This window comes from Macrosteles quadrilineatus, unplaced genomic scaffold (genome assembly GCF_028750875.1).
Source record: "Macrosteles quadrilineatus isolate MER2022 unplaced genomic scaffold, UCM_ALF_1.0 Scaffold_44__1_contigs__length_1017569, whole genome shotgun sequence".
Taxonomy (NCBI): domain Eukaryota; kingdom Metazoa; phylum Arthropoda; class Insecta; order Hemiptera; family Cicadellidae; genus Macrosteles; species Macrosteles quadrilineatus.
The window spans coordinates 766,341-787,421 of NW_026542637.1; the positions used below are offsets into that span (position 1 = coordinate 766,341).

Consider the following 21,081-nt stretch of genomic DNA (forward strand, 5'->3'; position numbering starts at 1 on the left):
CTATACAATTGATATCTCAAACTATTAACAAGAATGCAACAATAAGCTACTAAAACCATACTTAATAAACCAATTGATAAATAATTTTGATCCATGTGATTGCTACAATCGAAATTTTTAATGTTTACAAAAGCTGATCTTTACTCCATCTAGGGACTAAAAATGCTTTTTACTCCAGTACTAGGAGTAAAATTTACTTAGTAAAATGCAATTTACTAGGGAGTAAAAATTCTACTTTGGACCTGCAACGCATATATAAAAAGCGACTGTTTTTGCTGCAGTATGACAAAAAATAAATTCCAAAGGTAGATTTTAGCAGGAATTTTGAAAACTGAAATACCATATACTAAAACCTCCTACGCATGTATACTGCTCATACACCTTTCTTCCACGGTTGGTAAAGCTATTTTTTCCTTTAAGTGCAAAACAATAATTATATTTTAAATCGAACCAAAGGAGTCCATTTGTAAGTAGCCTGGAACCTTTCCAAACATGTAGAGACGCTAAAAAAAATTTCAACAGTTTCATCAACAATGGTGCTCTCTTTTCCAGGGAGTCACGAACAAACATGGGTAGGATGAGCGTTACATCTAGACAAATACACGTACGAGATATAAAATAGAATTCTTTGTCTCCCTTGTAATTAATAACCCAAATTATTTTACACCATTCCAAAAATAGTAACAACAGAAATCTTATCTATACAAAATAAGATGTTTCATAAAAACAATCTATATAAATAAAAACGAATCCCATTTTTGATGGTATTATATAACTCGTGAATGAGTGCACCGAATTGGATGATTCTTTTTTTCTTAATTTAAAAATAAAAATAAAAATTGCCAGCAGTGAGCTACTATTACAGATTAAAGGAGTAGACATACTCTATCTACTCTGTCTATACTCCTTATGGTAGTTAGTTTTCTGTGGCGCAGAGAACGAGCTCCATGAAAAAGGTGAATTAGCGTCACAGCTAGTCTGTCGGGCCAGTTGGTATTATAATAAAAGGTATCATCAATCTGACACATACTTTTCCAAATTTCTCATGTTGGTTACTAATCCATGGTATCTCTTAAGTGTTTTGCTTACCCATAAATATGAATTTTTGACAAAGGGAGAAAGTGTGTGTCAGTCTGCTTAAGGGGACCTTTTGTTTATGCTTCTTCCTTTTATAGTACAGGTAAAATAGGGTTTTATAAACAACAAAATTTGTACATTCATGAAATTTCACCTGTGAGTTATTAATAATATGAGAAATGAAGATCCGATGAGTCCCCAAAATTTTGGGCGTCCTAAGGCCCTTTTTGGGGCCCTTTTTGTTCCGAAGGGCCCTTGTTCCTGAATAATTTTGTTTTTACGTTTAAGGTCGAGTGAGGTGTGGTTTTCTATGGTTTTAGTTATTTTAAATCGATTGGGAGTAGTTTTAAGTGTATTAAACCACACCATACAGGGTGTTTCGAAATATTATTATTTTTTACGATATTTAAACATTTATTCATAAAGTAATAAAATTAGTTACCTCCATGCTCTATGTAAAAGGGGATTATTGAAAATAACTGTAATTCTTTACTATACAAGAGGGAAGGATCACAAGGAGTAAGAGAAAATATTAAATACCCCCGTCACAACAAACCTGCAGACTAAGCGAATTTTCATTTGCCCGATTTTCAATTAAATCTAAAATTGCATTGAGTTTAATGAATACTTAGGTTTGCTGCTACATGGAGGCTAATAAAGTGTGTTTATAGTAAAATATTAATAGCCTAGTATAAAACAAATAAATTTGACACGTTTGATCAAAATATATCTATTAACAAACAAACAAAATCATTTTACACTATTCTACATAAGAATAACATGGGAATTTTAAATTTACAATTTTAGTATTTTTATCCGTAACTAATAATCATACAAAAACACGGTAATATACTAAATTATTTGTTTTTAAGCTATTTAAAATGTTCTAGAGAAAAATTGGGAAACCTTGTGTTTTGAGGGTAAAGAAAAAAGAAAACCCAATTTTTACCCCATAAACCTCGTTCCCATTGTTCAGGACAAAAATGCTTGTACCGACAATGCTGCTCTGATGTCTTAGTGCTGTCCTGGTCGTCATAACTACGAAAGATAACCGTACTTGTATTGATTGAAAATAAGTTTGAGGAACTTAAGATACAAGTTGCAAACGTCAGTATGTATGAAAGGTGTTTTTGCACCACATTGTTCGTGCTTTAAGATTGGTGTTGCCTGATCTGCAATATGCAAGGTTTTAGGTTTGTAAAGGGGAATCCTGCTTGAACACCAACTTGGACAAAATCAGTAAAGATGGACAAGTTGCTAAGAATAATAAAATTGTTAATAAGTCGTCTGAGAATAATTATTGTGATGATGAAATTGTAAAGAGAGATATACGGAAATTGTAGAAAAATAGCTTTAGTTTAAGTACTTCATTTTAATATGTAATGTAAGGTTTTAAACAAATACAATTGTTTTAATTTTTAATAAATGTAAAAAATAACTTAAATAACTGCCTAAGAAAAATACATATTAATTTAAAATTGGTCTTAATAGATTTGCATAAAAAACACGTTGAAAGATTATTAAATAACTTCTTAATCAGCATTGTACGTGTTATTAAATTTACGGAAGGTAAATAAAAGAAACGTCTCATATATTTACGCTTATACTGTTAATCACAAGACGGTAAATATACAAAAAAGATGGTAAGTGGTGATCGATTTCGATTGGACACTCCAATCATCATCAGACCCAATGAATGATTGAATGACGGTGAAAGATTATTCACACCACCTTAAAAGCTGAAATGTTTGCTTAGTAACCTATGTTATTATGTTATAGTGTAAAACTTAATCCATCCCCTTTTAGCGAACATCCCACATACGAGATAAGCTTTTACCGAAGGTCTTATGGTAAAACATAGACCCAAAACCGATTTACCTTTTCATTTCGATGCCCCCAGAAGCCTAAAGCACCATCCACTCAAAATATTATATATGTGTTTATATACACATATATATAATATAATATATCCATGTTATATACGTGTCCGTAAACATGATAACTCGAGTAATTTTGGTTTATGTTGTAAACATTTGTAATCTTTGACCCTCAAAAGACAAAGTTTCCCAATTTTTCTCTAGAGCATTTTAAAGAGCTTAAAGAAAACAAATAATTTAGTATATTAACGTGTTTTGTAAGTGTATTAGTTACGAATAAAATTCAAAAATTGTAAATTTAAATTCCATGTTATTCTTAAGGAGAATAGTGTAAAATGATTTTGTTTGTTTGTTAATAGATATATTTTAATCAAACTTGTCAAATTTATTTGTTTTATACTAGGCTATTAATATTTTACTATAAACACACTTTATTAGCCTCCATGTAGCAGCAAACCTAAGTATTCATTAAACTCAATGCAATTTTAGATTTAATTGAAAATCGGGCAAATGACAATTCGCTTAGTCTGCAGGATTGCTGTGACGGGGGTATTTAATATTTTCTCTTACTCATTGTGTTCCTTCCCTCTTATATAGTACAGAATTACAGTTATTTTCAATAATCCCCTTTTATGTAGAGCATGGAGGTAACTAATTTTATTACTTTATGAATAAATGTTTAAATGTCGTAAAAAGTAATAATATTTCGAAACACCCTGTATGGTGTGGTTTAATACACTTAAAACTACTCCCAATCGATTTAAAATAACTAAAACCATCGAAAACCACACCTCACTTGACCTTAAACGTAAAAACAAAATTATTCAGGAACAAGGGCCCTTCGGAACAAAAAGGGCCCCAAAAAGGGCCTTAGGACGCCCAAAATTTTGGGGACTCATCGGATCTTCATTTCTCATATTATTAGTAACTCACAGGTGAAATTTCATAAATGTACAAATTTTGTTGTTTATATGGAGTGTTTTTGTATTATTTTACCTGTACTATTTAGCGAATTTCCCTATAGGGAAGTAGCTATTACCGTAGGTGGCATGGCAAGACCTAGGTCCGGGACCGATTTACTTTTTCATTTTGATGTCCCCAGAGGCCAAAAACACCATTCGTTCAAACTTTTATATATGTATATGTATATATATATATGTGTGTGTGTGTGTGTGTGTCCGTGAACACGATAACTTGGTTAATTTTTGTCCGATTTTGATGAAATTTGGTTTGAAGGTGTAAAGCAAAATAAACTTTAATGAGTTCGCGAACCAGCATGATCGGACCATGGGAAGGGGTTTTACGGGGGGTTTTATGGGGTAAAAATTGGTTTTTCTAATTTTTGACCCTATAAACACAACATTTCCCAATTTATTCTCAGGCCTTTTTGAAGAGCTTAAAAACAAATAATTTAGTTTTTTGTACAATAATTGGTTACGGAGAAAATTCTAGAAATGGTTATTTTAAGATTCCCATGTTATTCTTATGGAGAATATTTTAAATGTTGTAGTTTGCTTGTTTATGGATATATTTTGATTAAATAACTTGGTAAATTTATTTATTTTGTACTAAGTTTTTAATATTTTACTAAAAAACGCACGTTTTTACCCTCCCTGTAGCAGCAAGCCTATGTACCCATAAAACCTGATGTTAATTAAATACATTTAATTGAAAATCAATTCAGACAACTGGAAATTTGCTTAGTCGGCAGGTTTGCTGTGGCAGGGTATTTATTTAACTTACTTGAAAGTCATTAAAACCAAATTAAACCGGTTTACTTGTGAACAATAGCTTTGATTCCATTGGTTTTATAAGCAAATAATAATCCACAAATCGTGACATATAACAAATATAAACATGTAGATATTTTATATCAGCCTCCTCTAACTATAACCAACACAAAACACTCAAAAATACCCCCGTCATAGCAAACCTGCAGACTATGCGAATTTCCATTTGCCTGATTGAATTTTCACTAGGCCTAAAATATCTCCTTAAAAATGTTATATCTATACACTATTTAAATAACATTAGTTTAACAAGTACTTTGGTTTGCTGCTGCGCAGAGAAGGCAATAAGGTGTTTTATAGTTAAATGTTGATACAGTAGTATAACTTGGTATAAAATAAATAAATGTTCAAAATTTGTTTATAAACAAGCAATACAACAATTTAATTATCCTCCATAAGAATAACATGGGAGTTTTAAATTTACAGGTATACAACAATGCATAAATATACAAATTTATTTGTTATTTTGTGCTCTACAAAATGGTTTGGATAGAGATTGCTAAATCTTATGTTTTTAGGGTCAAAAATTGCAGAATCCGACTTTTACCTCATAAAACCTCCCATAAACCCCTCATAAAGTCTATGCACACCATTTTATGTTGATGGTGTTGTTTAATTTCAATCCATGGTAAAAAATATGGTAATTTCAAAAATGAAAACCCAGCTTAAAATCACCCCTATTGACATTTGTGCTATTTGATATGTCTTTGGCCTCTGCATGCAGATCATGACTCAGCATCACAATGCAATGTTATCAAGCTTCCAAGCAAGTAGGTCCAGGCACATCAGTTATGCAGGTCAAAGGGCAGCCTAATCGAGTGTAGAAGGGAACCATCACTCATTGTGCGACTGCTGATAACTTACGATCCCCTACCTTTAGTCGATTAACAAGTTTGACTGTTGATTCCTCGATCAGCACCTAAGCAGCCTTGCCAGATTTTTTGGAGGGAGTCCGGCTCAAGTGTAAAATTGCATAAAAATATAAGATAAAGTGTATAAGCATTATGGAACTGTTTATTGATAGTTTTATATGTATTTCAAAACTATCCATTGGTTGGATTTATATGACCCACCAGGGGTAAAGGTGTTGAATGAATGAGACCACAGCTCTGCTCCTAAGGGTCCTTCCACACGAGGATACTGGTGGCGGCCACCGGTCTCCGTCGCAGGTTGCTCGCCACAGCTTTAACATTGTTTTAAATGGGCTTTCAGGAGCAGCCACTGCAGTAACTGGTAACTGGTGGCAGCCACCAGTGGCCTTGTGTCGTGTGAAAGGGTCCTAAGATTATGTGGTTCTTTGCCCTACACCATTTACTTAAAGCCCAATTGTTAAGGACGATGGGTCCTGTTTCAAACTATCAAAAAGCTTAGAAACTGCAAAACCTTTTTTTCACTTTTGATTTCATTTAGAAAATTTGTTAAATAATGGGCTAAAGCAAATTACTCTGATACCACCCTACCGAAAAAAATATTCCCAATTTACGATTGCAAACCCATTCAGTTATATTCCAAAGGGGAATTTCTCTACGAAATTTGTCAATAGATTGGCAAAAATGTTTTGCAATAAATAGAAGTGATAAGAAAAGACGATAAAGCTAATCACAAAAAGTGCTAAGTCCAAGCCCCTGAGAAGTAATACCCAAGAGGAAGGCAATTGGCTGTAAAACAACATGACCCGTTTACGATGGTACTTTTTTGTATCAACACTAAAGGAGGAAACAGGGATAAAGCTTTTATCTCTAACAGTCATGACACTTCTTCTGGCATCAAGGAAATGATTATCATGTTATCTTTGATGAAATCGGGTGTCTTGTTATTTAATTATTATAAATGTAAGCTCTATGTACATTTTATATTCATTAAAATGTAGAATACATTACAGTGTCAGAAGTTTATATAATAAATACATGATGATTATCTCTCAAGAGTTTCTTCACCGTAGTTATTCACTAGAAGTTCCACGTGAGAGATGTCATGTAGAAAATATAACACAAAATTGTTACAGAGACATACATTAAACATGAAAATGGTATGTTTACTACCATTGACTATTGGTCGTCAAAGACTCTGTTCAGTCAATAATTTTATTTACGATATATTCCCAAGATGTATTAATTCCTGTGGATTTTGCAACTCCAGTATGTTGACTGTTAAAACTTTCATAATTATTTTCCTACAGCTCTGATGAGCCAAAGACAACATTTCAAATATTTTGTTTAACTCTTTTATTATAATGAAATTGGAACAAAACCATAAAAGACAAATACTTCAATGGCTTCTCTACCATCTCAAAAACAGATATTGTATTATTCAACAAGTTTAATGCTTCTAGATCCAAACCCTAGGAGGGCTATTAACGTCAAAAACAGACTGCTAATATAAACGCTTATTCTAATTCTCAACTTTAGCTTAATTGATTAAAAGAGGGCGAGTTAAATGACTGGGATAAGCAGCCAAGGCAACGTCAGTTTCCTTGCTGCATAAAACTCGCCTTTCACAAATTTAATTGCTGTGTCGGTGCCTCCATGAATACTATCTTCTCATTTAATTACGGAGCTGTTCATTTGAGTGTTAACAAATTAAAGCAATTGTGTTTTATTTTAGCTTATTAAAAAATTAGAACATTCTAAACATTTTTTTAATGGAGTGTGTTTTGAAATTTTTTTACTTTCATGGATTTTAAGCTGAATTTGTGTTTTTTTTATTGATATGTCAATAGTTCTACACTGGTACCAGAAACACAAAAGCCTTACATTATACACAAATATTTGAATGTTTCAAGGTACTGGCATTATTTTTAACAAAGGAAGGCTTGCTTTAAAAAAAAAACTGAAGTTCAGGTCCAATGGTAGCGAGATGAAATGTTCGAGTTTTTGTGTATATCATAAAGGTTTGTGTTTCCTGTGTTCCTGTGAGGGAAAGGACTATTTCCAATTCAGATAAGCCTATCCTTGAAAAATTCTTAAAAATCTAGGTTCTTGTGGTCTAAGATACATTCTTGTATGTCAATTCCGCACAAGGAACACAAGCATGTTGCAAATGTTTACAAAACTCCTAAAATTATATGTTGTCTGTTTCAGCAATCGAAAAGATGATTATCAAGAAATATAACATATCGCCAGACGACTTCCGAGTGATGGAGACTGTGGTACTGAAGGCTGAACCACACAAGGCGGGACAACAGTGGAAGTTCGCTGGTGCCTTCTACTACGCAACTACCGTGCTTACTACAATAGGTAAGGGGGTCAAGCTACACTGCAAGAGAGTTTAGAACTAAGTGCTATTAAGTGCATGATTAAATAACTTCCTTACCAACACTTCACCTGTGTTTTATGCAAATATAATCAATAACCATATAATGTTGACATTTGAAATTCACAATCATGCACTAGAGATGGTCAGCTGCTGTAGTTTTAGCGAATTTCCCATATAGGGAATAAGCTATTACCGTAGTACTCACATGGTAAGACCTGGACCCGGGACCGATTTAATTTTTCATTTTGAGGTCCCTAGAGGCCAAAAACACCATCCGTTCAAATTTATATATATATACATATATATATATATATTTATATATACTTAAATATATATTTATATGAAAAATAGAAAAATAGGGCTACTATATATAAATAAAGATTAAACATTAATAAACTTAGTACCCAAGTAAAATTATTTATTAAAATATTTACTGACTATAGTTTCGGCTCTAAGGCCATTTTCAAAGTAAACAAAAACCAAAATAAGATATGTAAATAAATAAATAACATATGATATTATAAAACTTTTCTAACTTGTAACATAATTTTGTCTTCATTGATTAATTTACATACTATATGATGTGTTGTACTTATTTTCATTAATATTTTCTCAATTTTGCTATTGTTTCATATATTGGATTATTCAATTTTGGAATCATTGTATTTAAAATATTTGATTTGTTATTTTTGTAGTTCATATAAATATTAATTTCTTCTTTTACATTCAATTTTTCTCTGTCTTTTTCAATTTCTAATATTGTTAAGTTTTCTTCGATCTTAGTAAACTTATGTTTGGATTTTAGTAAATGATCTGCAAAATTTGATTTCATTGATGTTTTGTTCTTCGATTTATATGCCTGTATATGTTCGTTGAATCTAACTTTAAAATTTCGATAGGTTTGTCCAATGTAGTAGTTGTCACAGTCAGAACATGTAATTTTGTATATACCAGATGCATTGTATATGTTTGCTGTATTGTTTGTTATAGGATTGTTGGTTTTATTGTGTATGATTTTAAAAATGTTATTTTTTGTTCTGTAGCTTAATTTTACTGGGGTATGTTTGAATGTTTTCCTGATTGCTTTGTTAAAATTGTTGTTGTATGGGACGCACATGAATTTCTTTTCTTCTTTGTGTTTCGAATTGTTTTCTAAGTTTGATTTTAATTAATTTCTTTTCTTAATTTTCTTCTTGATCATATTATCAATCATTTTGCTTCTATATCCATTTTTTTCAGCTAGATATTTTATAGTGTCGACTTCTTTCTTGTAATTTTCTTTATTTAAAGGAACGTTGACTAATCTGTGTATTAATGAATGAAAAGTTGCAATTTTGTGTGTCCATGGATGATTCGAATTTTTTGGAATTATTATGTCTGTAGTTGTGGGTTTTCTGAATATGTTAAAAGAATGTTTGTTGTTTTGGATGGAAATTGTTAGATCTAGGAAATTGATTTCTTTTTGTTGGGTTTCTTTGGTGAATTTAATTTTCTTATTAATATTGTTGAGATACGTTAATAATTGTTCAGATTCATTGTCATTTCCTTTAAATAAGCATAAAATGTCATCTACATATCTGTACCAATAAACAATGTTGTTTATGAATGGATTTGTTTCAATAATAATTTTGGATTTTTCCATTTCTGTCATAAAGATTTCTGATAAAAGTCCTGAAAGGGGAGATCCCATTGGTAGACCATCTTCTTGAAGATAGAAAGACGAATCATAACTAAAGTAATTTTGCTTAACAGTTACCTCTGTAAGTTTGATAATATCATTTATTTCATTTATTTTCATTTTTTTTGGTTTATTAGGTTTCTTTTCAATATAGATAATGTTTCTTTGGTTGGAATATTCCTATACATATTGTTTACATCGAAAGATAAGAATAAAACATCGCTAGGAATATCTATATCTTTAATTTTGTTGATAAGATCTTGGGTGTTTTTCAAAGAAGAATCAGATTCTAAATTTACATTATTTTTGATTTTGTTGTTTAAGTATTTTGATAGTTTGTATGAAGATGAATTATGAAGTTTACTACAGGTCGAATTGGTATGTCTTTTTTGTGGGTTTTGGGCTGTCCTCTTAAATTTGGTGCTTTTGAATTTGTTGCTTTTAATAGGATTTTATCTTTCTTATTGATACTTTTGCATTTCGTTATAGTATCATTTATTGCTTTTAAAAATTCATCCATTGGGTCTTTCGTTAAAATTTTATATTCATTGTTTTCTATGAAAGTTTTAACTTTTTTGTTGTATTCATTTTTAGATATTATAACAACTGAATTGCTTTTATCAGCTTTAGTTATGATTGAATTATTTTCTTTCAATTTGTCTGTTATGGATTCAATTAGTGTTATGTTTTCTCTTGTTTCTGATTTTGTTGTTTTGTTAATAGTGTTGTTACCTAATTTATCAAATTCGTGAATGTAATTTTACTTGGGTACTAAGTTTATTAATGTTTAATCTTTATTTATATATATTTATATATATATATGTGTCCGTTAGCGCGATAACTCGGACAAAAATGATCCGATTTTGATGAAATTTGGTACAAACGTGTAAACCCACGTTTATTCCAACGAGTTCGCGAACCAGCATAATCGGACTATGGGAACGGGGTTTTATGTGGTGAAAATGGGTTTTTCCGATTTTTGACCCTAAAAACGAAAAAAATTCTTTCTAAACCATTTTTTAGAACTTAAAAAAAGAAATAATTTAGTATATTGAAGCATTGTTGCATGCCTAACGGTCATGGAGAAAATTTAAAAATAGTGTAATTAAAAATTACTATGTTATTCTTATGGAGAAAATGAAAACTGTTGTAGTTTACTTGTTTATGGATATATATTGATAAAATTTGGCGAATTTATTTATTTCATCCTATACTATTGACACAGTGTTCAAAAAACACTTTTTACCTTCCCCGTAGCAGCAAACCTAAGCACTCATTAAATCTAATGTTATTTAAATAGGAAATAAATATATCTTATTTATGGAAATAATTAGTAAAAATGTAATCAGACAAGTTGAAATTCGCTTAGTCTGCAGGTTTGCTGCGGGGGTATTTACATAATGTAGAGTCTCTCCTCCTCACTCCTATAAATATAACCTGCTTATCTAAGTCGTCTTGATTTTCCTTCTGTTACTGTGTCCACTGTGTTCCAGATTTCTTCTTATCCTGTATTGTTCTTCTTTGACTTCCTCATAATTGCTCTTATTTTATTTGGAAAAGTTATTGTTTTTTATTCCTCATTGTCTTTAGCTCTGAACTGTTAATTAAGGACAACTGGTCTTTTAATGGCCTTTGGAAATTTATTAATTTAGAGTACAAATCAAATCAAATCAAAATCAAATCAAAATATCATTTATTTCGCAAAAAACAGACATAACATAATATTATGATCACTGTACAAAAGTATTTACAATATTATTTATTTTCCTAGGTTATATTTAATTTTCTATAAAAGCTTTTTAAATCAAGCGAAATTATCCCCCACAAAGGATAATTTGATCCTGTGAGTGGGAGAGAGTCGTTATATTATTAGAGATTTTTTTTAATTATGAAAAAAAGGAAATTAGAACAAGTTAAAAGTTGAAAGTTTAAAGTTGCGCTGGAGGACTGGACGAATGGTGCCCCCCACCCCCCCCCCTACCCTACCCCCAAAAGATAACCTGCTACTGTACTTCCCAAGCACACACAAACTGACCCAAACCCACACGCGCGCGCACACACCCACACACACACACACACACACACACACACACACACACACACATACACACTGCTGCACTCACCACGACACCAACAGGCGGCTGGTAGCCCTAGGGCCGTCAATGCTCTGTCCCTGTGGCGCAGAATCGGGAACCGCTCACATACGTGCTTGCATACAATCGTTCTTTCACTCTATCAGCTGATGTGAGTGTAAATTTGTTGCCTGTAGGTTGATCATTGTCTGTAGGTTGAGATCAGTAAATTTTGAGCAGTTGATCTCCCAATGCTTTGTAGCCATAGGGTAATTTGTTTTTTGTATTTGACCAGTGGTTCAAAATAGTTTTCGCGTAAGTTGTAGGGCAGATTGTTGTAGATAGTGTGAGCAACATAGTAGCAATTTGTTGTAGAGTAGGTTCTATTTAGTCTCGGTAAATAAATTCCTCCACCTAGTGCATGTCTGGTTCTGTATTCGTGTGTTACTCTTTCAAAAATGTCATTCGAGTGTTTGAATATGTAAATAGTCATGGTTCGAATAAACAATTGTCTGATGTCGAGAACGTTCATTTCATTGAAGAGAGCATCCGAAGGGTAGCGCCGACTCCTGCCTAAGGCTGCTTTTATTATCGCTTTTTGGGTGATAATTAATGGCTTTAAAATATAACCATATGCACAGCCCCAAGCTATTATTCCTCCGTCAAGTAGGGACTGCACGTAAGCAAAATATGCAATTCTGATTTCTTCAAGCTCCAAAATCTGCTGTAACTGGTTAAAAGCATAGATATATTTTCTTAGTTTATTATTTAGATATGATACGTGGTCTGCCCATGAAAGTTTAGAATCAATCATTATGCCAAGGTATTTATATTTTTTCACTCTATCTATCACTGGACAGTCACAATCCGAATCAAAGTTAGCACAAGAATGAATTTTCAACTCATTGATGAGTGTATCACCACGATGACTAAAAGCGATTGGCATGAATTTAGTTTTATCTACATTGAGTGTCAAAACATTTTGATCAAACCATTTTTTAATTTTTGAAATACCTCTTTCTGCGAGGTTGAGAACTGTCTCCCAGTCTTTACCTTCAAATAATACTAGAGTGTCATCTGCGAAGAGATAAAACTTCCCTTCAATGTCTATTTTAACTAGATTATTTATATATATTAGAAATAATAAAGGACCAAGGGTACTTCCTTGAACTACGCCATAGTCTACTTCAGCTAAATTGCTCTGAACTCCATTTATGACTACAAATTGTTTTCTATCTGAAAAATATGATTTAAACCATGCTAATGAAATGTTTTTTATTCCAATTAACTCCATTTTCTTTAATAGTATTGATCTGTCGACAGAGTCGAAGGCTTTAGCTAAATCAAAAAATACCAGCACGACCTTGTTTCCTTTATTGACAGCTAAATTAATATCTTTGTTAACTTCAAACAAGGCGTCAGAGATATTCTTCGATTTCCTAAATCCAAATTGACGTGAAGTTAAAATGTTATAATGATTAAGGTAATTAGTTAACTGGTCTTTAATTATCTTTTCCAAAACCTTGGTAAATACACTCAGCAATGAGATCGGCCTAAAGTTCGAAGTCTTAGAGCAGTCTCCTGACTTGAATAGAGGAACAACCTTAGCGATTTTGTAGGCGTCGGGGTAAACTCCACTCCGGATACTCATGTTAGTGATGTGTAAAAGTGGCTGTTTTATTGATTCCCAGTTGTCCTTGAGTAAATCAGCTGATACACAATCATACCCTGGAGCTGAGCCTCCTCTCAGTCTGGTGACGTAGCCGTACAGTTCATGTTCAGTAACAGTGTGCAGTGTGAGGACGGAGTCAACAGCATAGTCAGAATCGTGTACCACGGGTGGACCACTCGAATCAATTCTAGCTGCCATGTTTGAACCAACTTGGGTAAAATAGACGTTGAATTCGTTGGCCACCAGTGGTCTCAAATCGTCGTCAGTGTTTGCGTATGGTTTGTTTAATGTGAATTGAGAAAGTGGGAAAATGTCATGTTTAGTGCTTCTACCCGCCAATTCATTTAAAACCCCCCAAAACTTTTTCGGATTATCTTTATACCCCAAAATTTTTTCCCTATAATATTTATTTTTGGTTTCCCTAATATTTTTATTTAGTTCATTTTTTAATCTTTTGAAATTATCAATCAAAACTGTATTAAAAGGCTGTTTTTTAATCTGTTTACTAAGTTTATCTCTTTCTCTAATTTTAATAACCAGGTCATGTGTGATCCATGGCTTTAATTTCCTGAGTTTAGAGTTCGGTTTTTTTAAAGTTTTTGTTGACATGCTAACAAGATCTTGAATTTTTGAAATCATGATATTTGAACATGTATTTGTGTCATTTGCCTGTACAATGTCTGTCCAGTCGCATTCTTTTATATGTGTACTCAGTTCCGTTTTGTCTATGTAGGTGTGAAGTTCCTGTAATGTATGTTCTGTTTTGTTGGAGAAGTTAATCTGTAGACAAACACTGTAATGGTCAGTTATCTCAGTCTTCGCAACAGCAGTTCGTAGTGCAGTATAGTCGTGGTGACTTATAAAAATATGGTCAATGGATGTCTTACTATCGCCTACCTCTCTAGTCGGTACATTTATACCATTCATAAAACCATATTCATACAAGACATCCAAATAACGCTCTGTCTTGTTGTCAGTTTCCAGCAGATTCGCATTGATGTCACCTATTAAAAAATAGGTTTTTTGACTGTTTTTGTTTTCGTAGTATTTTTCGAGAGCGTAAGTAAAATTGTCCAAGTCACTGTCGTGAGTCCTGTACACAGATAGCAGATTACACCGCTTATCTTGATAAACAAAGTCTAAAGTCAACCCGTACACGTCGCCCAGCTCCAGTTCATTACATTCACACACATTCACTCTCTCACTCACATACATCAAAACCCCATCATTTTGATTTTTCCCTTTAGTAGTGTGAAACAGTTTATACCCCTCTAAATGCATCCCCTCCCCAACACCCCCATACCACGTTTCCCCCAGCGCAATAATATCAAACTTTAAAACTACCGATTGAAGCAAGATAAGAAGTAACTCAAAGTTTTTATTGTAACTTCGAATATTCATGTAGAAAATGTTTAAAAAGCTTTTACCTTTGCTAAAAGCTAACCCTATGTCATTTAAGTATTCTATTGTTGTACACTCAATTTGCCTGTAGCTGTCGCTAAAGACATTAATATCCTCCATGAAGTAAAAGTAAAATAGTTGTATACGAATTTAAGGTAAAAAAAAAGTATGAGATTGATTATTTTTCGAGAAAAACAAAACAAACAAAAACAACCCACCGTGCGGATCCTGCAGCCGCTACAATAACAAATTCTGTACTAAAGATGAATCATAATGAGAACTAAAACAATAATATTTCCCTCATTGCGAATCATAAAAAATCTATAACACTTGTAATTTTACATAGGCCTACAGATAATAAGAATGAGCAATAATTAAAATAATTCTACACATAAATCTTGTAATGTAACTAGAGTGGTTTTCAACACCCATTGTTTCTTCATAAAATATTTTATAGATTGAAAATTCTTATGTAGATATATCTTACTAACTGAGAAAACCTTGTCATTTGTACCAGAAGGTGTGTTAAAATAAAAAAGTTTCATAAACATTTGTTACTCTTATACGAAACGGTTAATACATCTTTGTTATAATAAATGAAAGATAAATAATTTTACAGTACTGATTAAATGTGATGAGGAAAATGTAATTACTTTTGCAAAATTAACAGGACTTATAAACTAACAACATTATAATAATTGAAAAACTAATGTGTTTCACTTCAATTATGGATAACCAACACAATAATAATAAAGTACATTTTCACAAAAAATAATACATCTTGAACATAGTAACTTTTTTATGACAATGACACGTGAATTTTTGATTTATGTTTAAGATGATTGGTGATATTAAATTATTAAACACATACATAGTATTATAAAGGTCTAGTCTTGTTTGAAGTAGTATTATTAAAACTGATAGGAAATATCTTGTTTCAGCAATTTGTGGTGCTTCAAATATTATTTTTATAAATTATAATTATATTTATTTATATTTATAGAATTATATTTATCATATAATGAACGTTATTACTCTTAATGGGAAAAAATTTGCAATTTATGCTCAAATAGTTTTACTTTAGCTTACTAAAATATGTCATCAAGTTACTTGACAGCTCATGAAAGAATGATATTTGTTAATTTAAAATAATTTACCTAGCCATGAAACACCTTATAAAAATCTAAAGAGCAAATTAAAAAATACATATATACCTTATAGGCTGAGTGCATTATTCAACCCATTAACTGCATAATGATTACGATGAAGCATTGTCCGTATTGGAGCCGCTGTTGCCGCGCTGATTGACACCTCCGCTGAGCTGTCGCTGGGCCGTTGGTTGAGTCGTTGGTTGAGCCGTAGACTGAGCCGCTGGTTGAGCCGCTATCACCTTGACGTCCTCGGGGCTCCTCACACGTGCTGGTTTCCCATCTGCCGTCTTCCTCACCAGGATCTTGCCTTCTTTGACCCATGCATACGCTAGTTTTTTCTCCTTGACGAGCTTTTTGGCGCAGTTTAGAGTTTCTTTGGCATGGCCTGTGAGATGTTCGTTGATAAATATTGGTGTATCAGGAAAGCTCGGATGCACCATTTTGGCGGTTAAATCGATTTCTTTAGCCGCAAGAAGCCACGTCATCCTGGAAGTTCTGCGGGTAAACTTTACGATGATATTAGGATGTTTCTGGCGGGTTGAAGGCACCCGATGCGCTATTGAAATGTCTTCATACTTCCAGGGCGTACCGATGGTGTTAGCAACTGCCTTTAGAACTGCATACACGTCTTCATTCTTGGTTAAAGGCACCCCTACGATCTCCAGGTTGTCAATCCGGCTGTACTGCTGTAGGTCTTGTAGCTGCTCCGTCACTGAGTCTACTTGTTTAGACAGGTCGTCGCAACGTGATTTGAGATCCACACATTCTTGTTTCAATAAAAGGTTTTCTGATTTTAGGCCACTTAACGATGACGTAATTGTTTCTTGCCATGTATTTATTCGTTCATTGATTACGTCAAATTGATCAAAAGAATTAATAAGGAACAGAAATGATTAAAGTTTAAAGTAAGAGAAGGATATTACATGCACATATGGCATAGATCTTTACAAAATCCTAAAAGTAAAACACTATTAATTTTTATCAATATGAATGAAAATGAATCACTGTTCAACTTCAATGACAGATGGACCTCTCTAAAAAGTTGTGCCTGATTTATGGAAAGCTTAATGTTTCTTTTCAAAGATAGCTAAGGACCAAAATTCTATTTCACTCAAAGCAGAATGCAACATCAGTAAAGTTCTCTATACAGTTTGGCCTGACAGGGGGTTAATTAATCAATCCAGTTTCTTTTCAAGTGATGCATCCCTTACAAACCCCCATTCCTCCATCCACCCATACCACTTCCATGTACCTCACCCACCACCTTCTGTTTTAACATCTTCTATTATCTATATATTTAATACACAGTTGTAACACTGTTTTCTCAGTAATTACTGGACCGATCTACAAGATTTATGTCTCAAATTAAAGGGGATAGTGTGTAGATTTGCCGAACTTCCTTAGAATTTACGTTTTTTCTAAGGGCTACGACCTACAGCCCTTTAAAGGTCAAGTCAATACAATTCTTATTGAAAAATATAATACACAGTTTATAAATTATTTGTCAGCTGTTTAATGTTTGTCAGACAATTTTTATTATTTTTATAACCTCACTTTCAGTATGCAATTATTAAACTTGGAGTTTCTGTTTATAAACACACGATTTTGTTCAAGGAAAGTGTATTTGTTAACTTATTTTTGAAATGTTTTAGTTTTTCTGCAAAGTGATCTGAAGGAAAGTGGTAATTGAGTTTAAGTTTGAGTATGGAATGTGAAATAATACCCATAGTAGGAAACGGAAACTTATTGTTTTGATCAATATAATTTATTCTCTACGGCCACCAGAATAATAATGGGGAAATCCACTTGCAAGTTGTACATATAATTGCTAATGAGTGGGAAACATACAAACAGTTTATTGTAGGTGACGAATCTTACTCAAGATCAGTGTTAGACGTTCAGTGGTACCAAACTTTACCTTCTCAAGATGGCGAGTACACTGGGATACGTGGAACTACAATATATCAGTGAATTTTTTTCAAGTACACAGGGAAGTTGCTTGAGAAACTGTGACTTCCCATTCGGTTCTGGCGAAGAAGTATGTGACTTGATGTGGCAATGTTGACTCGGGTCATTATAGCGTTATAAAACTTTATCATTAACCCCAGGGTGTGAAAAGTACAAAAAGAAAAAGAAAAGGTAATCATTAATCGGGCGTAAAGAGACATACCGAACGAAAAAAAATGTAGAGAACCATCGAACTAAAAAGGTAAAGAGCAGTGATGGTGTTAAATGTGCTCTGGAAGTCCCTACAAAAAAATACCAACTCTTTTGAATTGGGGTCGTTAGATTGGATTTGTCACTACTTCAAATCTATGAATTTCGAGTCAGAACAGACTAACTGGGGACACAAAAATGTTTTAGTTTTCCTGCAAAGTGATCTGAAGGAAAGTGGTAATTGAGTTTAAGTTTGAGTATGGAATGTGAAATAATACCCATATTAGGGGACGGAAACTGGTTTTGATCAATATAATTTATTCTCTATAGCCACCAGAACAATCATAGGGAAATCCGCTTGCAAGTTGTACAGATAATTGCTAATGATTGGCAAACATACAAACATTTTATCGTAAGTGATTAATTTTACTCAAGATCGGTGTTCGACGTCCGAATTTTACCTTCTCGAGATGGCGAGTACGCTGGGATATTTGGAAGTACAATTTATCAGTGAACTATATTTTTTCGAGTAGGCCTACACAGGGAAGTTGCTTGAGAAACTGTGACTTACTATTTCGGTTCTGGCGACGAAGTATCTAACTTGATGTTTAATGGCAATGTTGACTCGGGTCATTATAGCGTTATAAAACTTTATCATTAACCCCAGGGTGTGAAAAGTACAAAAAGAAAAAGAAAAGGTCATCATTAACCGGGCGTAAAGAGACATATAGAACGAAAAAAAACATGTAGAGAACCATCGAACTAAAAAGGTTAAGAGCAGTGATGGTGTTAAATGTGCTCTGGAAGTCCCTTCTAAAAAATACCAATTTTTTTTAATTGGGGTCGTTAGATTGGATTTGTCAGTACTGCAAATCTATGAATTTTGAGTCAGAACAGACAAACTGGGACACAAATATTTTTTCCTTATGTTGTCACAAGGGGAAGGTAAAATGAACTCCTATCAACATTTTGAGTTTATGGAAAATCTTATCAAACAGCGACTATAAAAAAGGTATTAAGGGTCAAAAGAGACAAAAAACTATTTGAGTAAAATATAATAGCCTACAAATCTGCATTTGAAATGGCCAGTTCTAAGTCTCACTTGAATCAACTCTGGTAGTGGTAGTCTACATAGTTTTAAAATCTACGACTCCTTTTCCATCAAATTGGACCGTTAATACCCTCTAACATTGAACAAAGTATGACCAAATTTATATATACGACGTAAACACAGCTTTTACTCACAGTATGGGTCAACGATTCGTGTAATGCGACCAACTGCTGATGCGTGATTTACATGTAGGCTAAGTGACTATCTTTATTCCATACAACAAATGTAATGAAAGAAAAAACGACGAATATAGGAATATACTTGAACAAATGATCTAAATATCATAAATAGCTGCTTATTAGGTTATCAGCATTGCCCAGTTCGTATACTATTTATTTTTCAAATGAAACTCGAATTAATATAAAACATTCATTTGGTTAAAATAATATATCGGTTTGATTAACATAAAATAGTTTATACAGGCAAACTATCAGTTCTATTTCAAGTAAAAAATTAAACAACCCCTAAATAAAATACAAAGATAAACAGTATTTGTTAATTTAATATAGGAATATACTTGAACAAATTATCTTAATATCATAAATAGCTGCTTATTAGGTTATCAGCATTGCCCAGTTCGTATACTATTTATTTTTCAAATGAAACTCGAATTAATATAAAACATTCATTTGGTTAAAATAATATATCGGTTTGATTAACATAAAATAGTTTATACAGGCAAACTATCAGTTCTATTTCATGTAAAAAATTAAACAAACCCTAAATAAAATACAAAGTTAAACAGTATTTGTTAATTATTATTTCTTTTATTGCTGACAATATTCCCGTGGCGGAGCACGGGCGGTTAACTAGTATACAGGGTGTCACAAAAAAGTGTGATGGGTTATACAGGACCTAATTCTACATGCAAAAATAAGTCAAAAATGAAGAATAAATTTTTTTGGATTTCCGCTTAGTTTAGCCGTAATCCGCCATTTTGTTTTTTGGGGAAAATATTTATTATTTCAAAATCCCTTTGAGATATTTTTACGAAACTTGGCAAAATTGTTTACACTAAAGTAAGTAACATTTATAAAAAAAATTATTATTTTAACTTTCCAAATTTCAAAATGGCGGCCGTTTGAATTCTTTAATGCCAAATTTCATGAAAACCGGTACCTAAATCAAAATTTTGTAAGACACAAAAGTTTTAGTATTTATTATGAAAAATCCAACAAAACAAAAATGAATAAAATCGGTTCATAAATAAAGAAGCTGTGTTTATTTTAGTAATTTAGACTGAAATTATTAATTATAAAATGTATTAAATGTAATGTAATAATTTATGTAACGTATTAAGTAATTTCAGTCTAAATTACTAAAATAAACACAGCTTATTTATTTATAAACCGATTTTATTCATTTTTGTTTTGTTGGATTTGTCATAATAAATACTAAAACTTTTGTGTCTTACAAAATTTTGATTTAGGTACCGGTTTTCATGAAATTTGGCATTAAAAAATTCAAACGGCCGCCATTTTGAAATTTGGAAAGATAAAATAATAATTTTTTTTATAAATGTTACTTACTATAGTGTAAACAATTTTGCCAAGTTTCGTAAAAATATCTCAAAGGGATTTTGAAATAATAAATATTTTCCCCAAAAAACAAAATGGCGGATTACGGCTAAACTAAGCGGAAATCCAAAAAAATTTATTCTTCATTTTTGACTTATTTTTGCATGTAGAATTAGGTCCTGTATAGCCCATCACACTTTTTTGTATATTTAATACACAGTTGTAACACTGTTTTCTCAGTAAATACTGGACCGTTCTACAAGATTTATGTCTCAAATTAAAGGGGATAGTGTGTAGATTTGCCGAACTTCCTTAGAATTTAC

General features: G+C 32.4%; 1 protein-coding gene across 1 annotated transcript in view; it reads left to right on the forward strand.

The window, feature by feature from the left end:
* The window catches only part of LOC129005915 (two pore potassium channel protein sup-9-like), a 264,861-nt gene that overhangs the window by 202,702 nt on the left and 41,078 nt on the right, over window positions 1–21,081 (forward strand). Inside the window, exon 3 of the mRNA XM_054434954.1 lies at window positions 7,825–7,980. Within this exon, the coding sequence (XP_054290929.1) occupies window positions 7,825–7,980 (156 nt within the window). The remainder of the gene's footprint in view (window positions 1–7,824; window positions 7,981–21,081) is intronic.